General features: G+C 37.9%; 1 protein-coding gene across 5 annotated transcripts in view; it reads right to left on the bottom strand.

Annotated features, from left to right (window-relative positions):
* Positions 1 to 26119, bottom strand: part of LOC150106115 (uncharacterized) — a 171668-nt gene that overhangs the window by 35304 nt on the left and 110245 nt on the right. For all 5 annotated transcript variants that reach the window (XM_090394488.1, XM_090394490.1, XM_090394491.1 and 2 more), the window contains 3 exons: positions 20157 to 20315; positions 15586 to 15744; positions 15092 to 15250 (listed from right to left, as the gene is read on the bottom strand). In XM_090394488.1, coding sequence (XP_090250614.1) covers positions 15092 to 15250; positions 15586 to 15744; positions 20157 to 20315 — 477 coding nt within the window. The remainder of the gene's footprint in view (positions 1 to 15091; positions 15251 to 15585; positions 15745 to 20156; positions 20316 to 26119) is intronic.

The following is a 26119-nucleotide window of genomic DNA, read 5'->3' as shown; positions in this document are numbered from 1 at the left end:
CAGCTATGACATATGCTATAGAAACTGTGGCCCTGAGGAAAAATAACATTAGCAGGATGGAAGTAGCAGAGATGAGAATGCTTAGGTGGATGTGCGGCGTGACCAGAAAGGATCATCTGAGAAATGACTATGTCAGGGGAACAGTGAAAGTTACGAACTTAGGAGCGAAAATACAGGAGGCAAGGTTGAGATGGTTTGGTCATGTGATGAGGAGGGAGGACGAATATGTGGGAAGAAGGGTCATGCAGATGGATGTGCAAGGAAGGCAGAAGCGTGGGCGGCCAAAGAAGAGATGGAGGGAGCTGGTAGAAGAGGACTTGAAGATGAAGAACTTGGATGTGGTGACAGCCCAAGACAGGAAGGTGTGGAGGAGACTCATAACAAACAGTGACCCCACTTAAGTGGGAGAAGCTGCAGAAGAAGAAGAAGAATGCATTTTATTCTAAAAGGGAGTAGGCAAGGCCCTTTTAGCCTTATCTAACTTTCTGCAGCTCTAGTGCAAGTCAATCTCCATCCTTACCCAGATAGCTGGCCCACAACTAATACTAGTTTTAAGCAGCATTTGATGAATAGAGTATGGCAGACAACTGCTGCCAACTCACAGTCTCTAACCTTAAAACAATATGTTATTGTCTGAAATGGAAGTTCTATAGTTGATTTTCTTGAGATTCAAACAAAAAATAAATAAATAAGGTAATTTCACCAAGATAATTTTTGATACTCCAAAATGCATTTCAGTAAAAGTGTTTCAAGTGTTTTGTTGAAGAAGGCTTACTATTCTGTAACTTTCATTAAAAAACTGAAAGTCTGTTCACTGCAGAAACGATGTGACTATGTGATGTGCAATCACATTAATCCAAAAACTGTTTGAACAGTTGTTCAGATGGAAAATGGAAACTAAGATGCCAAATGTATCCCAGTGACATCTGAGATATCATGCTTTATTGGGATCAGATGTTCTTAGAATCAGGTGTTCTCATAAATTTTTTGTTGCTTCCATTTCAATTCTTCTTGAGTATTCTGCAATTGAGCAGGTTCTTCTTTTAGTAGCAGAAACTTTCCTTCCACTCTCCTCTGTTCTGAGCCTTCTCTTTCAAGGTTGTGTACCTGCCTCTATTCAGCATGTCATCTAGCACTGTTTTCCTTACTCTTTCTCTGGGTCTTTTTTTGTCTATTTTTCCTTTGACGGCATCTCTGATGATTCCATTCCCTCTCAGAATATGTTCGATCCAGTTTCCCCTTGCTTCTTTTTATTCTCCTTAACAGACTTCTTTCTTCTTCTACTCTTTTTAAGACCTCTTTATTAGTTATTTTATCTGCGCATTTGATTTTTTCCATCCTTCTCCAAATCCACATCTCAAAGCTTTCCAAAATCTTAATTTCTTCTTTCTTCAATGTCCAAGTTTCAGCTGCATAGAGGGAAACACTCTACATTTCAATTAATAATCATAAAATAAAAGTACAAATAAGTATGTATTAACTAAAATCATATACTGCATTAACAGTTTGGTTTTGAGACCAAGTCCTTCCAACTTAGAATTTATGTATTTCTTTTAAAATTTTAGCAGTAAAAATAAATAAATAAATAAAAGAAAGAAAAAAGCTTATTAAGAAATGATTACATTTTGTTTGAGTAACCTGGCATTCAAATAGAAGCCATAAATTAATTCTTCTGACAATTTCAGCCAGATGAAAAACTCATTTTTGAAAGCAAAATCCTCATACACTCTCTCACTCTTTCTCACTTGAAAAGCACTAAAAAGAGAAAAACAGCTACTTTCCCCCCCTTTTTCATTAATAATAATAAAACTGTGATTTTATAACAGTGAGATTGTGACTACTTGATCAAGTGCTTACCTATAGTTTTTATATATAGTAACTAGTCATGTACATTATTATTAGAATTATTATCTAAAGCCTCCAGAGAGTCAAGGACCCATCAAGGGTGCCCAGAAATCATCCAAACTAGCTGTCATACCTTTCCTTAAATTCACTCACTATCTCTAAAGGCAAACTATTCCACTTACTGCTCTGTGAGAAAAAAAACCAGGCTCTTATCCCTTTCTTAACTGTAAACAAACTTAACTTCCATGGATGTCCACTCCCCACTTTGTATATAATGAAAAATTTCATCACATGCTATCCTATCCCATTAAAAAATTTATAGACCTCTATCATATCATCCCACTTTCTCCCCTTAACCAGAGTCTGTAATCCACATACTCTAAATTCAATAATCTGGATATAATCTTTGTAACTCTTCTTTGCACCCTTTTCACAGCTTCTTTATTCAATTGGAACAAGGGAGACCAAATCTGTGCACAATAATCCATGCGTGGTCTTATCAAGGACGTACAAAGAGGCAAAATGACTTCCTTATTCTTACATGTCAAGGTTCGCTTTAACATCGCAATTATCCTCTGAGTTCTTAGAAGATGTTGGAAGTTTATTCACTTGGTTAGACTATAAATTATATATTTAGTTTAATCCTTTCTCCAAGTGTAAGCAAACAAAGTTTGCACCTGAAATATCTTCAGGACTGGGGCAACTCATGGAAAAGGTGGTATAAGTTCTCATCACTTGCCTTAGTATCTCCCATAATGCAAAACACATCTCCTTGTGGATATGTTGTATTTGCAACTTTTGGAATGTGACCTTTGAACTTTAAAATCTTATCCACCAATACACCAAGATCCCTTGCTTCTTCAGTTTCTTGTAGCATAAACCCACTAATATAATATATCACTGGAATTTTAATCACGCAAAGCACTAACATTAAACTGACAGCCATTTTCATTTGCCCAAATTTCCAACTTATTTAAATCATTTTGTAAGTGCTGAATGTCAATGGCATCCCAGATTGCCCTGCCTATGTTTGCATCATTGGCAAACAATTGCACATCTGATGTTAGACCCTGCTTGATGTTATTAATATACAGATTGAACAATAATGACCCAAGGACTGAACCCTGAGGTACACCGTTGGTCTTCTTAAATCAGGCAGATTCACACCCACTGTACACCACTTTTTTGATATCTGTCTGTCAACCATTCCCTGATTGAAGTCTAGTGTTTATATTCCAATCGATATTCTCCAGTTTATGCAACAGCCTTTCATGTGGTATCCTATCAAATGTCTTAGAAAAATCCAACATTATCATAGTGTATCCATTCCCTTTATCCAATTTGGACATAACATTGTTATATTTATATATATAAATATATATATAGAAAGTTTCTAGGATTCTGTAACCAAATTGAATAAACCAAATTTGGCATGAAAATCAGTAATAAAAAGACAACTATGAAAACAGACAGGAGCATAGAAAACTCAGTTGCTTTCTGAATGGAGTGTCTATAGAACAAGTAAAATATTTCAGCTATTTTAAGCATAGTTTTTAGTGAAGATGACAAGTTAGTTAAATCTGGAAATAGACAACAGAATAAGCAAAGCTGGTATGCGGGGTAATAAATGTTAGCTGAATAAATTTATATGGAATAAGAGAAAAATTAGTCAAAAACATTTGACTGGAAAGGAGAATGAAAGGATGTATTTCAGAAGACTGTTAAGGAGAGTGAAAGATAGCAGTGTGGTAGGTAAGCTAGTCATGTTGCCCAGGTATAATAATGATGAATTGAGAAGGCAAGAGAAGATTATGAATGGTTTGCTATGGTATGCTAGTAGAGTTGTGTGAGGAGATAGGAGTTCCATTTGTGAAAGTGTGGAATCAGTTGAGGGACAGATAGAGCTGTATAAAAGAGATAGGCTATAATTAAATGGATTTGGTGTGAGTCAGTTGGAAAAACTATAGCTGCAAGAGAAAATAATGAATAACGTCAATGTAAGACCTGAAGAAGCAAGAGAGTAAGATAGGCGAGTTTGTGAATGGAGAGATGAGTGGCACAAGTGAAAAGAATGAGAGAGAATGAACACAGGGTGAACAGGAAAATGTACGAAGCAGACACTACGTCAGAAGTGCAGAAGATGTTTTTAGGAGTCGACTGGGTGTGTAAGAAAGGATTAAGAAACTCAAGGATGTGGGGGGTGAAATATAGGTCTGGGGAGGCATATGACACCAGTGATGTTATGTTGGCGGCTTAATGGAATGTATGCTGCACTCAGAAAGAATTAAAACTGATTTTAATGCTTTCAATATTTTGTCACAGCCACTTAGACATCTTCAGGGATTACAAAACAAATGTAATAATGCACTCAAATCCAACACTAAACACGTGCTAAAGTCCTATCTAGGTAAATTTTTGGAAGTTTAATGCAACCATATTTATTTAGATTCCGTTGATTTCCAAGTTCTTCTGCAGATTCTAAAAACAGTCTTTTTTTTTTGAATTTACTGTGGTGGAGAATGGTGGTTTTCATCCAGGAGATCCTGTGGGTTGTATCCAAAACATAGTCTGCCAGGTCAGACTGACTATAGTCGTGGTTGCAGATGTATGATTTGTGTTCTTCTAAGTGGATGGTTGGTGATCTACCTGTTGGTCTAAGACCGGTTGGTCTTCCTCTCCAACACATGGACACCAGTGATGATAGAAAGAGAGAGGAATGGAGGACAGGGGGAAGTGTGAAGGAGTCATATCTGTGAAACAGGATGAATGGGATTTGTTAGAGAAATAGAAATGAGCTAATGTGTATGTTTACAAATGCTAGAAGTATTCAAAACAAGGGGACCGAAACTGTAGCATTGATAGAGTTCATTTGACCAAAATTGTTGGTAAATAAGTGAGTCATGATTTAATGAGGATGAAATAGTAACAGTAGTTTGAAGCAGTATTTTGTGAAGTGGAAGTGGATAGGATGAAATGTTCAGTTAAGGTGTTGCTATTGACATAGTAATGTGGAAGGCAGTGAGAAGGAAACGCCTAGGCAAACTGATCTAGCTAATAAGATAAAGGTGATCATTATGAGTGATTTCAATTATAGCAATATAGACTAGAACGAAGAGAGAATCTGGAATGAAAGAGAATGAATTTCTTGAGTTTTTGAGAGACAACTATCTTAAGCAGTATGTAACAGAGGCTACACATCAATTGAGGGACTTGGATTTGATTATATCATCAGAAGATATTATTGTAAATGAAGTGTCACATCTTCCTCCAGTTGGTGAAAGTGAGCATTAAGTTATCACTTAGGTGGTGGCCAACACTTTTGTGAGAAAGGGTTATATATAGAACTATAAAGCAGGAGATTATGACAAACTTAGGAGGCAATTGGAACAATACCGTGGATTAAGTTATTGGATGGAGAGGGTTATTTGTATATAGAGGCTAATGACTTCATATCAACCCAGTCATGAAGCGAACTTCATATGCAAATTTTGTTTGCTTACACCTGGATAAAGGATGAAACTGAGAATACAATTTCTTGGCATCTTTAATTTATAGCATAACAAAGTGAAAAACTTTAAACAACTCTCTCTAATCCAGATTATTTTAGTAATAAGGTGTGACACCTTTTAGCTACTTGTATATGGAAACATGACTTCTGCATTACTTCAACTTTGGCATCACTTCTGGATCTGGCTCCCACTGATGTGCTTTTGTGCAGAAGTGGTTGCTCTCCCAGGGAGGGATATGAGCTTTGCTCTCTCTCAGGTTTCTTCCAAATCCAGTTCCCAGTGAGGGGGGAGCTTAGATTTCATTAGACAGCATTTTGAGTCTCTGGGGAAGATGTTTTCTGGCATGGCCAGTGAGGGGACTTGTCAGTAGATGCTTTTCCCTGGAATATGAGCGGCTCTGCTTGGTGGTGGGGTGAGCCTGCCATTAGTACAGTCAATGCTGAGAGGTTCTTCTCAGTGATGGGGTGAGTCTGTCATCGAGTGAAACAACGCTGAGTTAAAAGGCCCTTCTGTTCACTCATTATTGGGTGGCCTGGAGGATCTGATGAGTTTTTGGAGATAATCCTCCACTTAAAACAGCAAAGTGGTCACTGTGTAGCGATATGAGTGGCTCCTCAGTGGCAGGAATCACTGTTGACTTTATGGCTCTCCTTGGTGGTGGAGTGAGCCACCACGGAGGGTTCCTGTGCATGGCAAGGGTGTCCTGGCACTGAGTGGGACAACTGCAGAGGAAAATGATCCTTTGGGTTGCTGGCACTTGCTCAGTATAGAGTGATATGGGAGATAGTTCTAAACTGTGGTTTTGGAGACTTCCTTTCACTTATACAATGAAATTGGAATGGATAGTTTACCCTTCCATTAATGCAAAGCATTATACATGTCTGTAAGGATATGTGTATTTCATTATAGAATAATAATGCAACTGATGTGAAATCATTAGCCTCAATATGCAAGTAACCCAGCTGTGAAGTGACTTCACATGCAAACATTATTACTATTATTACGGGAGACTCCAGGAGTTCTTAGTCTCATCGCGGGAGGCCTTAAATATCATATCCACACAACTCTTCGACATTCTCACAGTATTTATCATACCTTGCCTTGAACTCATTCACTGCACCCACAACAGACTCTGGCAGCTTATTATGGCAGCTAACCACACTCTTGCCCAGCTTCCATTGATATCCCCCCTAGTTCACCCACCACCAGTCCTGATCTCAAAAATATCCTCTGAATCAATCATATAGAAACCCTTCAGCAATTTGAATGTCTCAATCATATTGCTCCTTTTCTGCCTATCAACCAATTTCTGCAACCCACAAATCTTCAACCTGTTCTCATAAGGTTCATTCCATAGACCTGCTATCATCTTGGTACCTCGCCTCTGGATCCTCTCCACCTCCTCTCCAAGAAGAAACTTAGGTGACCAAATCTGGGTACAGTAGTCGAGATGAGGTCTTATCAGGGCTTGATATAGAGGAACAATAACTTGTTTGTCTCTGCTTGTTAACATATTTTTCAGTAACCAAGTGATTTGATGAGCAGATTTAGCCACTTTTACAATGTGTCCCCTAAACTTCATTTCCCTATCCACCAACACTCCCAAGTCCCTGGCCTCATCAATCTCCTGGAGTACAGTTCAACCAATGCTGCTAATCTTTTCACCCCAAAATGCATAACCTTACATTTTGTCACATTAAATTGACATCCATTCTCCTTAGCCCAGAACTCCAATCTATCCAAATCATCATGCAAGATTTTGACATCTTCTGCACTCACTATTGCCCTACCCAACTTTGCATCATCAGCGAACAAATAAACTGTTCCTCTTAGATCCTTCCCTATATCGTTAATGAACAAATTAAACAGCAGTGGTCCAAGAATAGAATCCTGTGGCACACTACTAATCACAGGCTGTCTTTTGGATTCTGCTCCTGAATAAACTACTCTCTGATATCTCTCCATCTCACCAACCCTATATCCATTCCCATATGTTGCAGTCTATGGATTAGAATTCCATGTGGTATCCTGTCAAAGGGCTTAGCCAGGTCCAGCAGTATCACTGTAAACCCATTACCCTTATCCAGTTCAGTCGTCACTGTGTCATAAAACTTGAGCAAGTTACTGAGGCATGATCAACCCTTCGCAAAGCCATGCTGTCCCCCATACAGTATCTCATTTTCATCAATCCATTCCTGTATTTTTCCCTTGACTACTTTCTCCAAGACATTGACAATGATTCCTGATATGCTGATCAGTCGGTAATTTGCAACAGTAGTCTTGGGTCCTCCTTTATGCAGTGGAACTATTTTCCCCTCTTTCTACGCCTTTGGGACTAAACCAGATCCGAGACTCATATTAAACATGGTCAAGGGCACTGATAATTCTTTAGCCACTTCATGTAAGACCGTGCCGGTATACCATCCAATCCCACAGATGTATTCACATTAAGGTACTGTAACAGACTATTCACCTCCGCTTCATTCATCACAATTCCCGTATAAACTAATCGTTCCTTCATTCTTTCAGTGTCACCACCTGGATGATATACTCTTGCAAAGTGCTCACTCAGTAATTCCACTGTATCGACTGATTCAGGCACCTCCTTACCATCGGCATTCCTTAAAATCATTCTGCTGTGTACAGTTTTTTTTTTGCTTGCAGCATATTAAAAGAACTGTTTGGGATTCTCTTTAGCTTGCATAGCTAGTTTCCTTTCATAATCCACTTTTGCTTTTCTTACCACACTCGTTACCCTTCTGGCCTGCGCTTTATACCATTTGTGTGCATGCAGGTCACCTTTCTCTTTAAATTCCCTCCACAGTTGTTTCTTTTTTTGCAGCTCAAGCTTAATGGTGTTATTCATCCATTTAACCCCCTACTTGTTTTACTATTCGGACCCTAGGTATACAATCCATAACCTCCTGTAAATGCTCCTTGACCACTTCCCATGCTCTATCGACATCCAGCCCTTGCAGTTTTACATGCCATGGAACTGAACCAAGCAATCTCCTAAGCTTTTCATACTTGCCAGCATGGTAATTCCACATATACCCTGTCTTAATCAAAAATTCCACACCTTTAGCCACCTCCCAGGTCAAGACCATATGATCACTCTCACCAATAGGTGGCAACATGATCATATTCCTTACAGTCAAATTCTCAGATGCTATTACCAGGTCAAGCACTCTCAAACCCCTAGTATATTCCGTTACATGCTGTTTCAGATAGTTATCCCTTAATAATTGAATAAAATCCAGTTCCTTCCTCACATGTGTCCTCTCCTCCTTCCAATCGATGTTACCATAGTTGAAATCCCCCTTAATAATTACCCTCCTTCCACTCATTTCATCATTTTGTTTATGCATACTATCTCCACCATATATTCCAGGGGAGGGGAACCTTTTTAGTATCAAGGGTGAAAATTGCTAATTTAAAAACTTCCGGGGGTGACTGGAAAATTTTAATTCTTATATATGGTGTATGTAGTGTGCTGATGTACATACAAGTACATCAGCAAAGGGGCGAATTGAAATAGACTCGCGGGCGAAATTTCACCCACAGGTGAGGGGTTCCCCACTCCTGATCTACTCCATCACCTGATCTATAGCAGCACCCAACTGTATTTTGTTTTGCTAGTCACAATCTTACACCAAATAGCCTCAAATGAGCTCATTTCACTATCCTGCAATACATCTTCAATTCTCCTTGGTTGCAATTCATCAGCTATCATAAATAACACTCCTTCCCCCCCCCCCCCATTTTATTCCCTCTGTCCCTCCTAAACACACTATAACCTACACATTCTATCCCACTAACTATATCCTCTTCCGTCAGCCATCTTTCAATAATGCCAATAACCTGTGGCCAGGAAGAGCCAACCAAGGCCAAAAATTCTTCCTTGTTCCTAATACTCCTGGCATTAGTATACATGAAATGCAGAGGTCCCTTTGTCCCACCCCTATCTTGATGAGTTATTCTAACTATTCCATTCTGATTACCTGTTTTTAGCACTGGCTAGGGTACATTATATACATTCTTACAGTCAACTTTCTCACTGATGTCTGCATATCCATTCCCCCCCCCCCCCTTGGTAGTTCTAGTTTCCCTGGTTCTGCACATCCATTTTCACTTCATTCAGCAACACTTTTTCCAGTCTCTGCACACGAAATCCATTCAAATGCAGGCCATCCATCTTGTATAAATCCTTTTGCTCATCAAACTCATTCCGCACATCCACAAATTCCACACCACACAGTCTGCATAACCTGCGCATAGAGTGATTTGAGATTATGGCTCTTCTTCTAAACTCCTCTCTGTCATACTGCGGCAACAGACTCACCATCCTAACTCTGTCACTCTTTTCTTTTGCTACCTTTAACAATACTTTCAAGTCCTCTCTCATAAAAAATTTATCTCCTTTTAATTCATTCGTACCCGCCACAACTATCAATTCTTTCACCTTCTGTTTTTGCGCTCTAATACTCTCACTTACATCCTTAAATTTTACACCCAGTAAGTACGATTTAGTTAAACTCTCATCTATCACACCTCTTAATAACGAGTCACCGTACAACACTAACAAAACAACGAACAAAACTTTGTTTGCTTATACTTGGATAAAGGATGAAACCAAGAATATAATTTTGTAAAACTCAATGTAGCTTAGAAATACCAAAGTGCTTTAGATCAATTTTTACAGATGTCAAGTCACATAAATAACGTTGTTTGTCTCTATGTATTTTATGTTAAATATTAATGTAAATAAGCCTATGGGAATTGATTGTATTTACTGTTTTATTTAAAATTTCTAGAATGTCAAAAACAAAGGCAATGCTTTGCCATCGGAACTTTGTAAAATAACTATGTATAAGAGCAAAAGAAAGTTGTTTACGATTAAGTGTTTGAAAAAATTGTTTGAGGGCTCTCCGCATGAACACCTTCAAAGTTAGTATCAAAGAGATCCACTAGTCTCAGAGAAGTTTCTGCTTCCTGACAAGACAAAGAAAAATAGAGTGCACGGAGGAGAAAAAAGAATGGGTCAGCCTTAACAAAAAGATCAAGGAGAACTGCCAATTTCTTCGGGGTTTACAACCTTTGTTGCAAGGTCCTGAGAAGGCAAAAATAAAAGGGGACTGAGCTGAACATCGAGTGGAGAGTCCAGGTCCTGTTGTCGAGAGAGGAGAGGCGAGATGTAGTTGCTGACAGAGGAGAGTTCAGGTCAGTTCTGTTGCCAAGACAGGAGAGGAGAGGTCTAGTTGCCAAAAGGAGAGAGTCGATGTCCAGTTGCCGAGAGGATAAGCAAGGTCCAGTTGCCAACAGAGGAGAGTAGAGAGAGAACAGAGGTGAGGTCCAGTTACTGAAGCAGGAGAGGTAACTGTACTTATGTAAGGAATAGATATATTGCCTTTCAATCTATTTGTTTCTTCTGAGTGATGTCTATTCCTTACATAAGTACAGTTTCAGATAAATTAGCAAAAGTTCTAAGAAAATACAATATCAGAACCTTGTTCACTCCACTTCCAAAGATCTGTTTCTTAATAAGCCACCCAAAACCTTGTCATCATCAATTCAAATACCCTGGTGTATATAAAATATTGTGTGACTGTGATATTCCTTATTTTGGGCAGACAGACAAATCTGTCGAATTGCGTATGGAAGAACACATGAGGGACATTACTTACATGAGACAGTGAGCCAGTGCATTATCAAGTTATATCCTTTTCCTAATCCTAATGATGAAAACCAAAGTCACAAAGTCTGCTGGGAAAAAATCTACTAACATCTTCCGTTGCAGTGATGAACTAGAGAGAAAAATCGTGGAATCTAGAGAAATCATCTTCAATCCTGTTCATCTAAATAATAACTTGAGCTACAACCTCCCAGATAGTCATTCAGCTGTAATCATGTACTGGCATTCACGTGATGCTGCAAGCACGCACTCTCCCAACAATGCAACAAATGAAAGAACAGCTTTAAATACAACTATGTTTTCATGCTAATTATGTATAGAGACTCTCTATGTTGTTCATAGTCTTCTAACCTTCAGTGTTTAGTGTTTTTTCTTTTTTCTTTCTTTTATAATGTCACCTGATGAAGGCTGTTACAGGCCGAAACTAGTAGTGTTTTTATATTAAAATCTTGTTACTTAAATCTCAGTTTTAGTCATTCAATTCTTCATAAATATATATATGGGAGAACTTTAATGACTGAAACCGAAACTCGATTTCAGTCATTAAAGTTCTCACATAATATTCCAACCGAGTAAAAATGAATTCCCATATATATATATATATATATATATAGTGTAAGAAATTTTTTTAAGAACCATGAATGTGAACAGTAGTAACTCGGGAGCCACTAGTACTAACACAATGGAGGATGTAGAATTCTTTAGAATAGTAAATCCTTGCCTCATAATCTCTCAATTCTCTGGAGAGGACCACTATGATGTGTTGTCCGTCTTCAAGTTTGTAGAGGAGCCAAGGAATGTCGGAAACTGATCGGACTTCCAGCTTCTAATAATATTAAGGAATGAACTGATTGGCAGGGCCAAGTAAATTTGGAATACAAATTTATTGTATTCCAAAGTGTCTTGAGAGACACTTTGAAATACAACAAATTCAAGGATACCCTGATATCTCAGTTTTCCAAGATTAAAAGCGTGGGTCCGAACCTGTGGAGGCTGCAAAAATGTAAACAAGAGAAAAAAGAATCTATCACTGACTATTACAATAGGTTGCTTATCTTAGCTAATAGCCTGAGGGTGTCCAGTGATGAAAAGAATCACTTTGATTGGGCTGTCTTCAACCAATTCAGATTAGGAGTGAGAGAAGAATATAAAGTGACAGCATACAAAAGGAAGATAAATAATTTAGAAGAATGCTATCAGGCCATAAAAAAAAAAGAAGAAAGGCTAGGCAATCTTCATCCTGAATCCAGTGCCAGCCAGATATGCAACATTACTGAAGTGTCAGATCAAAAGAGAGAGGTTAAGAAAGAGAAAAATCTAGGGAATTCTAAAGAAAAAAGTAAAGACAAATTAAAAGGAAAAAAAAGGGGAAATAAGGCCACAGAAGTAAATAACATACACCACAACAGATTGAGTGTTGCAAAGTCTATTAACATGGAAGAAATATACTCTTATATCAAAAAAAGAGGTAGAAAGATTACAGCAGCCCTTGTTAGATAAACTTGACTCCATTCTAAACCAGTTAGGGGAGTTCAAAGCAAAAACCTCCAAGGAGCAGCTGGGCTCTGAACAAGAGTGTACTGAAAGGGAAAACAAGAGGAAAGTACCTCAGTGCTATAAATGCAATAAATTTGAGGACATTGCCAAAATTTGCTATAGAAGTAGAAGAGACTCAAATAGAAGGATGTAATGGAAATCTGTTGTGGTAATGACTCACCATCATCCCACATGGAGGACTAAGAAGTGGCCAAGAAACATTAGAAATCAGCATGAAAATTCCATGACATTAATAAGGGGAAAAATAAGAGGGCTAAAGTGCAGAGTTTTGCTAGACACTGGTTCCCAAGTTTCAGTGATAACCGGATCTCTGTTCAGAAAGTTGGATTCCCGAGTATACGACGGTATCACTAAACTAAGAACACCTGTCATGTAGAAGGGAATAACAAACTCCTCTGTTTATGCCTTGGAGAAAGTGAAGGTGAAAATGTGGTTGCCGGATTTTAAGTTAAACTTTTCACCAGTTGTTAATTCTTTGGGAATCCTCTGAAACCATGGCAAAGGTAGTTCTCGGAACATACTTTTTAGAGAAACATAAGTTCTCATGTGATTTCTCTAAAAGGGAAATTTCCATTTTGGGATTTAACCAGGTTGCCTGGCAGAGAGGTAGTCAAAGGCATCGAGCTGGTGAAAATGTTGATGAGAACAACACAGGGAATGACCATTCCAGTTAGGAAAGGGGGAGGCAAGGAAAAATAAAATTGTTGATAAGAAAGACAGGGAAAATTCTATGCCTGATTCCCCTACTGTTAGAGATACTGAACAGGTAAAAGCGGGAGAGACCTTACATATCTTAAGTGTCAAGGTGGCAGAAAATGAGAAAGAGGAATTAGAGGCCACAGATAAAAATACTTAGAATGGAATACAAATAAACACTTTAGAAATAAATGATAGTGGAGATCACCACATAGGTAACAGGAGAAATAGAAAGAGAGCAAGAGGTCAGAAGGGAATTAGACGCTCAAGGGATAGTGACAAACATGAATCACAGCATCAGTCACACCCAAAAGAAGAGCCCACAGATCAGGCTGATGGCAGTCCCAGCTCAAAATTAGATGACAAACCTGAGTACTGTCCAACCCAGAGAATATATGACCCACGACACAGAAGCACTGTATGCAAAAATTATTCATGGCTTAAAAATTTTTCATGAAGGGGTGGTACTTTGTAAAACTTGATGTTGCTTAGAAATATCAAAGCGTTTTACATCGATTTTTACAGAGGTCAAGTCTCATGAGATAGTTACAAAAATAACCTTGTTTGTCTCTATGTATTTTATGTTAAATATTAATGTAAATAATATTTAACATAATAACTGTTTTATTTAAAATTTCTAGAATATCAAAAACAAAGGCAATGCCTTGCCATCAGAACTTTGTATAATAGTTATGTATAAGAGCACAAGAAAGTTGTTTATGATTATAGTGTGTGAGAAAATTGTTTGCGAGCTCTGTGCATGAACACCTTCAAAGTTCGTATCAAAGAGATCCTCTAGTTTCAGAGAAGTTTCCACTACCCGACAAGACAAAGAAAAATAGAGTGCACGGAGGAGAAAAAAGAATGGCTCAGCCTTAACAAAAAGATCAAGAAGAACTGCCGATTTCTTCGGGGTTTACAACCTTTGGTGCAAGGTCATGAGAAGGCAAAAATAAAAGAGGACTGAGCCGAACATCGAGAGGAGAGTCCAGGCCCTGTTGCCGAGAGAGAGGCGAGGTCTAGTTGCTGACAGGGGAGAGTCCATGTCCAGTTGCTAAGAGAGGAGAGCCGAAATCCAGTTGCCGAGAGAACAGAGGTGAGATCCAGTTACCGAAGCAAGAGAGGCAAAGTGCTGTTACCGAAGGGAGCCAGAGGCAGTTGGCGAAGAACCAGAAGCAGTCGGACCCAGAGGACCAGACTTTACGGCGAACCCACGCAATAGGAAAAATTGGGAGAACAGCCAATGCTAAGTGCCAATCAGATGTCCTAGTGCTGCAGGAAGTCAATGAAGCCAAAAGCGATCTTCAAGCTTGTATGCTGAAACTTCTTACCTGAGGTTTTGAGTACCAGGAAGATTGCAGTCCAAGACCTGCCTACATTCCAGCTTCATCGGAATGTAGACAGGTATTAATTTTGATATTTTAGTAAAGTATGAATAAAGCATAGCTTGAAGTTTTGCGCCCCTTTATGGCTTGCGTCCTAGGCGGTTGCCTAGTTTGCCTAAATGGTAGCGCCGAATAAGATATCAAAAGTGAAAAATGCAAGCTAAGTGCCTAGAAGTTTATTCATTTTATTTAGTTTTCTGCAAATATACAGTCCTATGTGCAGATAGACAAAATGTTTTTTTTATTTTTTTTTATTTTGGTTGGAGAACTTTGTTGACAAATGATACACTGATACATTCTGTATTGCTGTTGTAATTTATTAAACACATACCAAATATTTTGACTTATTAATGTATATAATTTTACTGCTAATGAAATTACAAAACTAATAAGAAAAAAAAACATACAATCAGATCTTTTAGTAGAAATAGCTGCTCACATCTTGAACAAACTGCATTTTTCTCCAAACACTCTTTACTTGCATGACAATCCATATTTTTGCAAAGAACTCTCTCATTGTTATGCAAACAGGATATTTCTGCCAGATCACAATTTTCTTGATGTATCTAGAAAAAAAAAAGATTCTAGATATTATTTTATTTATGTGTTAAAGCAATATTCAGTTTGAATGATTTTTATTAATTATCTGTTATTTAATTATATGAATATGAAATACTCAAGACAAAAAAGACTGTGGCACTAGTGAGTGTTTACAAAATTTTGTCTCCTGTGGTGAGAGAAACTCACCACAGGAGATAAAATTACTAAAATAACAACTATCCCACCTTACAAAACAGTAAAGAGGAGTAATTTTCATATATTTTCTTCATTTAGTATTATTTTAATATTTATAATTTGAAAATCAGAAATGAATAAAAATTAAGTATTTTTAAAAATTTACCTGCACATTCTTTTGCAAAAATAAATTTTCACACTGAGAACATGTAGCATCCATCGTCGAACATTCTTCATTCAGGTGGTTCTGCATATCCCTACGAATAATCCGAGTTGTGCATTTTGAGCAAGGGATCACCTCAAAATTGCAGATCTTTTCATGAATCTATATATAGTACAAAAACATGAGAGATGTTATGGCAAAACATGTTAAGTAAATAAAATCTGGCTTGCTATAGCTCATAAATATTTATGAAAGATAATTACTTATTAAACTCCAGTCTTTTATTATTATTATTCAGGCCTCCATGGAGTCAAAAGACCCATCGTGGGAGGTCTTTCCTAAGAAACACAAAGTCTATCAAGACTCATTGAGAGGAGGTCCCCCCACCTAGGAAACACAAAGTCTATCATACCACTCCTTAAACTCACTGACCGTTCTCACTCTCACAACTCCATCAGGCAATGTATTCCATGGTTCAACCACTCTCCATGCAAAGAAACCACTCCTCACCCTCTTGCTCACAGTTTCCTTTTGTAACTTCCAGGGATGGCCTCTTGTCATCATTCCTTCCCGCTGTTCCACAAAGTGAAAGAACTCCCCAGTGTCAACCCTGTAACCACTTCTTAACAGTTTAAAAGTCTCAATCATATCACCTCTCCTTCTTCTATCCACTAAACTCTGTAGTCCACATTCCCTCAGCCGATCCTCATAGCTATCATTGTACAGTCCTGAAACCATCTTTACTATCCACTTTTGTACTCTTTCCACAGTTCACTTATCCTCTTCAAATCCTGGGGACCAAATCTGAGAGCAATAGTCCAAGTGTGGTTGATCATGGTCTTATACAACGGAATGATAACTGTTTTATCTGTACAAGTCAGCATCCTTCTCATTATTGCAGCAATCCTCTGTGCTACTTTCACCAACTTTGCAATATGTCCCCTAAATTTTAGGTTTCTATCAATCATCAACCCCAGATCTCTGGTCTCCCCTACTTCCTCCAGTATAACTCATCCCATAGAGTTTGCAGTGTCCCATCGATGTTTCCCAAACCTCGAGACCTTACATTTTGCTGCATTAAACTGACATCCCCATTCATTTGCCTATCTATCTAGCTTATTCAAATTCTCTTGCAGGGCTACCGCATCTGCACTATTACTAATAATCCTTCCCAGCTTCACATTATCCACAAACAACTGAATATCCCCTTGCAATCCACTGACAATGTCATTGATATAAAGGTTAAACAATATAGGTCCCAGTACTGTGCCCTGTGGGACCCCACTTATAACCCTCTGCTTCCTTGAAACTGCCCCACCATACACAACTCTCTGATACCTATTGGACAGCCAATCCTGAATCCAGTTGACCAATCTGACATCCAGACCCATGTGCTGCAACTTAAATATCAGCTTATCATATGGCACCCTGTCAAATGCCTTCGCTAAGAAAATGGCAATATATACGCCTTTCCCTCATCTAATGCTCTTGTAACTTTATGAGATTGGCTCTTAGGGCCAATCACCTCTCATAATCCAGTTTCCTCTTTCTTACCATACTAGTCACTCTTCTGGCCTGTGTCTTATACTCTTCATGCATCTTATCTTCACTTATATCTCTTCCATAGCCTCTTTTTCGCATGCAATTCCTGTTTAATATTGTTTGTCATCCACTTTACTCCAAATTGTGTCCTCTTGTTCACTCGTGGTATACAACTTACCATTGCTGCTAACAAATATTCTTTCATAATGTCCTACGCACTAATGATATCCCGGCCTTCTAATTCCTTCCTCCATGAAACTTCCCAAAGTTGACATCTTAGACTATTATAATCACCTGCCTTATAATTCCATATACGTTCCCGTCTCTTTGATACTCCTGCATGTCTATTCATTTTCCAAGTCAAAACTGTATGGTCGCTCTCTCCAACTAGTGGGAGAGATGTCATCTCAGTTATTATCAACTCTTCGGATGCTATAACTAAATCCAAAACTCTTGAACCTCCTGTTCCCTCTATTACATGTTGCCTAAGACATTTGTCCCTCAAGATTTCTGGAAATTCTATTCCCTTATTGTTACATGCATCTTCCTCTCCCCAATTTATACTACCGTAGTTAAAATCTCCCATAACAATCATTCTTCTAGCAACTTGCCAAACTCAACTGTCTAAACGTTTCCTGGTCCCCACCCTCTGTTCTCCTGGGTCTGTAGCAACACCACACTAAATATCCTGTCTTGCCCACCTCTACCTCACACCACATGCTTTCAAAATCATTAGTGCTACTGCCTTCCAAAGTCTCCACTCTTAGAGGACATAGGTCGTCACTTATCATAAGCAGTACTCCACCACCACCACGCTTTCCCTTCCTATCCTGCCGAAACATGCTGTACCCTGCGACTTCTATTCCTGTTATTATATCCTCTTCTGTCAACCACATCTCAGTGATCCCAATAATGTTTGGCCAGGCTGATGCTATCTGCACCACTAATTCCTCTCCCTTATTCTGGATACTCCTGGCATTAGTATAAAGCATATAAATGCCGTTGTTTCTATACCCAGCATTATCCCCTCTAGACTCCACTGGGCTCAGTGTTAGCTGATGTCATCCTCTTCTCCCAAGTACCCATTCCCACAAGAGGCCACCCCTACTACTATCCTCACTGAGACACACTGACTTGTTCAGAACAGCAGTCTCTCCAGATGCCTATGTCCTTCCTCATTCAAATGTAAGAGGTCTCTCGCATACAATTCCTCTCTGTCCTCAAACGCACTCCAAGTATCCATATATTGCAGTCCTCTCTTGTCACACATTCTAGCTATTATGTCATTCAATATTACTGCTCTTCTGCTCAGCTAGTCATTATCATGCCTAGGCAACACACACACACTATCTTTCCTCTCTGTGTCTTCTTTCGTACCACCTGAAGCAAGAATCTCATATCTCTCGCTGCCCTATTTACACCACCACTCAAGTCATTTGTTCCCACCATCACAATCATCTCATCCACCCTTTCACCTCTCTTCACTGCCAAAGTCACACTTTCTATCGTTCCTCCTGGCAAACACTCCTCACGCATTCTATCTTGAACACCACGGATCATTGAGTTCCCATAAATTATACCTCTTACCATTCCCTCTCTCCTAATGTTTCCATTCTCTCCTCTTCTAGCACTCCCATACCCCTCTCTCCTACTGTTTCCATTTTCTCCTCTTCTAGCACTCCCATACCTCTCTCTCATTCCATCTCTCCTACTGTTTCCATTCTCTCCTCTTCTAGCACTCCCATACCTCTCTCTCATTCCCTCTCTTCTACTGTTTCCATTCTCTCCTCTTCTAGCACTTCCATACCTCTCTCTCATTCCCTCTCTTCTACTGTTTCCATTCTCTCTTCTTCTAGCACTCCAATACTCTCTCTCCTACTGTTTCCATTCTCTCCATTTCCATTTCCACATCCAATTCCATTCTCTCCTCTCCTATCATTCCCAAAACTCTCTCTCTCTTCCCTACTCCGATTTGCATTGCTTTATCTATTCCATTCTCCTAATCTCATCTTTCATGCTTCTCCCAAGACATTCCACCTCCTCTTTCAGCTCCTCTATTTCCCTCTGCAGGTCAGTCGCTCTTAATCGAAATTCATTCTCCTAAACAAAACCATCTCCTAAAATTTCTCTCATGTCACTCATGTCTTTTACACCATCAACTATAATTTTCTCATTCATATTTTTTTTCCTTCATTCTCTCCTATCATACTACTCGTCTTCCGGTATTCATTTCCCGTTCCTGGAGCAACAAGGTCGGTTATTGAGATATCTACTGCATTTATTTCCTCCCACTGCCTGCACTTTATGCACTCCCCCCTCTCTCACAAGCCAGATATCCAATTCCCGAGACGCATACATGCTGCAAGTACTGCATGCCACAAACTCCCTTATTATATTGCTTATAATAGAGTTCTTGAATGGCGGAGGACTTAGTTACATGCCATTTGCGACTGCAGCTGAATCCACCATCATTCGTTAATGCTGAGGGACTACTAGCGTAATCGTTAATTATTCAAAATAGTGTTGCTAATTAGTGTCAAAAATAAACGCTAAATAAGTATTACGGTGTATAAATAAATCAGAAAAGTATAAACAATTACAAGCAAAACAAAACATTAAGTACACTAAATAAAATGAAATAAAACTAAACACAGTAATTGAAATTTAGCTTCGTCTTGTCTTCCACCATTATATATCCGATCCAGTCTTCTCGGTAACCAAAATACACAATATCACGACAACAAATAACTTCAAAAACAACCACTTAAGTACACTCGTATTCCAGAGAAACAATTTAGCACCACTTTTTCTTTTTATTATTACATGACACCTCCAGGGAATCCAAAGACTCATTGAGGGAGGGCATTATGTTATGCTAAACAAATTTATTTAAACTTGATATTCCATTGAATGGGTGAAGATATGAAATGTTTCAGATATATTCATGAATTATGTTAAGTTCATTGAAATGGTTTGATTAATCCTTATATTTAATTAGAGCAAAATTTTGAACAACTAACTGAAAAACTCACTTCAAGAGAACTTCTTTGATGTTCCTTATCACAAAATCGACATTTCACAAGAATATTAGGACATTGTAAATCTAAGTGAGATTTGTAATCCTTTCGAGTCATTGTCAAAGAGCACAGATCACATTGAATATCACTCAAATCGCACACATCATGATGTTCCTAATGAAAAGGAGAATTAACTCAGTATTCAAATCCAAAGAGCTGACCTATTATGAATATTATATCATAATAATAAGACAACATAATACTATATTAGTATATGGCATTAATATATATATATATATATATATATATGACTATTACTATTAACTCGGAGATTGGATATGTTAATATTAATATAAACTGACTTAAAATCCGAGAATTATAACAAATTGAGATTTATTTGAAAACGCGACATGTTTTGTTTTTAAATAAATCGGGATGGACTTCATCAGGCATTAAGAACACAGAAAGCTATTAAAAGACACTGAAAAAAAAACATTGAGACACTCTAAAGCTATAATATTCGACTGTAAATTACGGTTATTATGAAGTTGAGCTATAGTCCGCGTTAAAGTTCTATTGTTGTACACTTGTGCGTGTGTGGAACCACGTGATCTCCAGTATCTGATAGTAGAGCCGAAAGAGTCAGGCAAATTATAGCTGAGATTATTGTTCATATGAAGAGGGTCCAAGGTGATTTCTGTTGACTAGACAATGCGGCATTCTACCTCATCATTGCAAATGTGTAGGTTTGAAGTTGTTGTCCAATTTACTTCATGTTGGCAGCTTTTATTGTTTGTGTTTATTGAAAACAGGACATGGCCTGATAGGGCAGTAGCTCTGGTTCTCTTGTAAGCAATGTCTCTCTGGTGTTCCTCGAGATGTAGGAGGACAGATTTCTCCGTTTGGCCATAGTAAGGTTTTCCGCACTCATATGTGACTTTGTATACCTGGGAATTGTAGAAGTTTGTGAGATTGTTTGTGGTTGCTGAAACTTGATCTTATTTTTGGAAGAGTCGAGAAGCAAGTTTGTATGTTAAATTTCTTTAAGATTCTACTGAGATTTTTGGATAGTGTGCTGATATATGGCAATATATATATATATATATATATATATATATATGGCAATAATACTTTAAATTATATATAATATTTAGTTTACTCTTTTATCCAAGTGTAAACAAACAAAGTTTGCACCTGAAGTATCTTCAGGAATGGGGCAACTCGTAGCAAAGGTGGACAAAGCTTCACATCACTTGCCTTAGTATCCCATAATGCAAAACACATCTCCTTGTGGACATGTATAATGCTATGCATTATAAAAAGGGTCACCACCCAGACCGGTTTCCCTGTTTAAGTGCAGGGTTATCTCTCTCTCTCTGTAGAAACATGTGGGATCCCCCAATAATGAGCGACCTGGAGGATAACAACTCAGCGTTGTTTCCCCCCCCCCCCCAAGTAACACACTTGCTCTACCACTGAGAAGAGCTCTCAGCATTGGCTCTACTCCATGGCAAGCTCACCCCACCACCGAGTAGAGCCACTCATATTTCATCTGGGGGGTAACAGCAACAGCCGTGTCTCAGTTAACTTCATGGGCTACAGCACTGCCATTCATTACCCCTCCCCCAGGACCTGGGTGACAGCAACAGCTGAGTCTTAGTTAACTTCATGGGCTACAGCATTGCCATTCATCAACTAAGCTTCCACCCAGTTTCGACCTTTATTGAGGTCTCTTCAGTGGTAGCCAGACGCAGAAGTGATACCTTTTGCCAACTATACGAGTCGCCAAAAGGTGTCATCACACCTTATTATGAAATTACTCTGGATTAGAGAAAGATGTTGGAAGTTTTTTCCACTTGGTTAGACTATAAATTATATATTTAGTTTAATCTTTTATCCAAGTGTAAGCAAACAAAGTTTGCGCCTGAAGTATCTTCAGGACTGGGGCAACTCGTAGCAAAGGTAGACAAAGCTTCACATCACTTGCCTTAGTATCCCATAATGCATAGCATTATACATGTCTGCAAGGAGATGTGCTATGCATTATGGGATACTAAGGCAAGTGATGTGAAGCTTTGTCCACCTTTGCTACGAGTTGTCCCAGTTTTGAAGATACTTCAGGCACAAACTTTGTTTGCTTACACTTGGATAAAGGATTAAACTAAATATATAATTGATAGTCTAACCAAATGGAAAAAACTTCCAACATCTTTCTCTAACTAAACTAAATATATAATTTAAACTAAACTAAATAAAACTAAATATATAATTTATAGTCTAACCAGGTGGAAAAAAAAAACTTCCAACATCTTTCTATAATCCAGAGTAATTTAATAATTTAATAATAAGGTGTGACAACTTTTGGCAACTTGTATAGGTAAATATGATTTCTGCATTGCTTCAACCTCGGTATCACTTCTGGGTCTGGCTCCCACTGATGAGACCTCGAAGGGTCGAAACCGGTTGGAAGCTTGGGTGATGGATAGCAATGCTGTAGCCAATGAATTCTAACTGAGGGTTGGCTGTTGCTGTTACCCAGGTAGAGGAGTAATGGATGGCAATGCTGTAGTCCATGAAGTTAACTTAGGCACGGCTGTTGCTGTTACCACTCAGATGAAATATGAGAAGTTCTGTTAGGTGGTGGGGGTGAGCCTGCAACTGGGTAGAGCCAAATGCTAAGAGTTCTTCTCAGTGACAGATGAGCCTGTTACTGTGGGGAACAACGCTGAGTTTTTGATCCTTTGGGTCACTCATTGGTGGGTGATCTGGGGGATCTCACGATTTTTTGGAGAGGTAACCATGCACTTATTACAGGGAAATAGGTCTGGGTAGTGACCCTTTACATAACACATAGCATACATGTCTGTAAGGACATCACTTGCCTTAGTATCCCATAATGCAAAGCATTATGGGATACTAAGGCAAGTGATGTGAAGCTTTGTCCACCTGTGCTACAAGTTGCCTCAATCCTGAAGATACTTCAAGTGCAAACTTTGTTTGCTTACACTTGGATAAAGGATTAAACTAAATATATAATTTATAGTCTAACCAAGTGGAAAAAATCTTCCAACAAGCAATAATACTTTATGTTTAAATTAATATTTCTAACTAATAATAATGTGCTAATGTATATTTAAAATTTCAAATAATATATTTATCAATAAATAATGTAGTGTTGAACATAACATTGATTCTAATTTTATTAAATTAATGTAATTATAATCCAGTATCATTATCAGTCCACTGTCCAATAGGGTCTGAAGCTCTTCTCATCATTCTTTGCTATTTGTCTTACTCCATTGCCAAGTGACTAACTACAAACTGTTTCCAAACCAATCCTTCACATCATCTACCAATCCTGATCTTGGCAGTCCTCTTCAGTTATTATCATTTATTACACCAAATATCAAGATTTTGATCTTTCTACTGTTATTCATTGTGCAGATATGTCCAAACAGCTGAAGATTCCTTCAAATTATTTTCTGCATTAGATTTTCTTTGTAGTTTAGTTTTCTATATATTTCTACATATTGAATGGATGCATTTCTTCAGTTGCACCCATTCCAATTCATAGAATTCTTGTGTAAGTGCTTTCAAAACCAATATTTTTCTCACAGACCCTTTCACTACTACCGATGTCTCACAAAGAGGGAGCTTATGAATACACATTTTTCCAGCACTCAGCTTTGTCACTTTTGTTATACAAGATCTTATCTCCTTTTCAGGTCTAAATCTTGTATCATGATGCACCCTGGGTATAAATGACCCCCCCCCGTCTCTTCCCACTTCATTCTCCTGTCTCTGAATATCATTGTTTTAGCTTTTTCAAACTCTCCAAGGCCCAACCCCATGTCCACGTCGTAGAGGGTGGAAGCAGCATTAAGTAGAGGATTGCTTTGTAAGGTGAAGCACAGTGGGGACTTCGTGTACCTCAGGCCGATATGGTAGCCATGAAGGCTTACAGAGAACCTTGAAAAATGGCTGACTAAAGGGACTCTGGCAAAGATGTTAGGACTGCAATGATATCTGCTGTTTCATCATTGGCAGAAGAATCTCAATACAGATCAATGGCTGGCAGAGTGAGCTAAGTTAGCTGGCTATTGCAGACATGGAAGGGATTGGGTCCTCACCACGTTACTATCCTATAGTCGACCATGGAGAAACGGAAATATCTTACGAGCTATGCTTTGGAAGTTGGAACCTCTGCAATGTCCCAAGCCGCAAACAGTTTCAGTAAGGAAATACCATGAGTAGACATATTACTAACTATTATAATAACGGAATTAACTCATGTAAATTATTCTTTATTCGTAGAATTTTCACCTGAGTATCACAGGCATTATCACTATAGGTACAAAGCTAATTAAACAATAACTTATATTCACAAAACACCACCTAAGTAGCTAAGGTTAAATTTCCTAAATTTATTTAATTATTATTATTATTATTTATTTATTCATTTATTTTTTATTATTTAAATTTAATTATTTAGTTATTTAATTAATAAATAATAATTATTTAATTATTTAATTATTCAATTATAATAATTTAAAATAAATAAATAAATAAATACATTTTATTTATTTTATTTTTATTTTTTTATAAATATATATGTGTATGCAATTATATATGTGTATACAATTATATGTTAGGAAAGATTTGTTGCTTTATAAAGTACTATCTCCCACAAGGGGGAAAGACGTAGACCATCGGATCTGTTTAGGTTAGGGGAGTGAAGAAAGTATTTTTAACTTGGGTATAGTTATGTTAAAGATACCAAGCAATTTTAAACCTGGTTTTACTCCATTTTTTCCAAGTAAGCAAACAAACAAAATGTCAAGTTTGCGCCTGCAATTTATGCAAGACTAGCTGATCCCACAGGTAGTGCAAGACCAAGGCAACTCGTGGTAAAAGTGGAGCAAGCTCTGATCACTAATCTTAATATTTACCCTTAATGCCAAAACACATCTCCAAGAAGGGGATGTATGATGTTTTGTATTAAAGGCAAGGGGCCACTACCCAGACCGGTTTCGACCTTTATTGAGGTCTCATCAGTGGGAGCTAGGCTAGAAATACCAAGATTTAGTAATGCAGAGCTTGTAAGTATTTTACCAAAACAAGTTACCATAAGGTGTTATAACCTTATTAAATAAAAATCTCGGAGGAGATATAGATGTAGAAAGTATTTTTAACTTGGGTATAGTTATGTTAAAGATACCAAGCAATTTTAAACCTGGTTTTACTCCATTTTTTCCAAGTAAGCAAACAGACAAAATGTCAAGTTTGCGCCTGAAATTTATGCAAGACTAGCTGATTCCACAGGTGGTGCAAGACCCCTTTTACCACGAGTTGCCTTGGTCTTGCACTACCTGTGGGATCAGAAAGGCGAGAGATTGATACAATTCTGCATTCAAGACAACTTATTCAAGGACAAGATCTACGTATAATTACAAATATATGCTAGAATCAAATAGCCTCAATAAGATATAAAAATGCATATTCTGACAACGCTTTGAAATGAAAAAAGGAGTAAGACAAGGGTGTGTCTTAACACCCTTACTCTATAATATATATACTGAGCCAGTTTTTAAAAATATTTAACTGAATGGTGTAAAAGTCAGGGGTAGGAACTTCAACAACTTCAGGTATGCAGATGACACATTCCATATAGCTCAATCTGAAGATGATCTTCAAAATTTAGTCACAAAAATTTACAACAGAAGCTTAAACATGATATTAATTATTAACCTAAAGAAAACAAAGTGCATGATTATATCAAAAGAACCAATAAATAAGAAACTAAACATAACTGTTAACAAAAAGAAAATTGAACAGGTCCAGTCTTTTATATATTTCGGACAAATGTTCACAGACAGGAAATTCCCTTAAAGAAATAAAAAGAAGAATAGAGATAGCAAGAAAAGCCTTTATTGATATGAAATCTGTTCTAACATCCAGCGACATTAACATAGACACAA

Source organism: Typopeltis vanoorti, chromosome 6 (genome assembly GCF_054136105.1).
Source record: "Typopeltis vanoorti isolate ZY-2024b chromosome 6, IOZ_Tvanoo_1.0, whole genome shotgun sequence".
Classification (NCBI taxonomy): Eukaryota; Metazoa; Arthropoda; class Arachnida; order Uropygi; family Thelyphonidae; genus Typopeltis; species Typopeltis vanoorti.
This window is presented reverse-complemented; position numbering and strand designations above follow the sequence as displayed.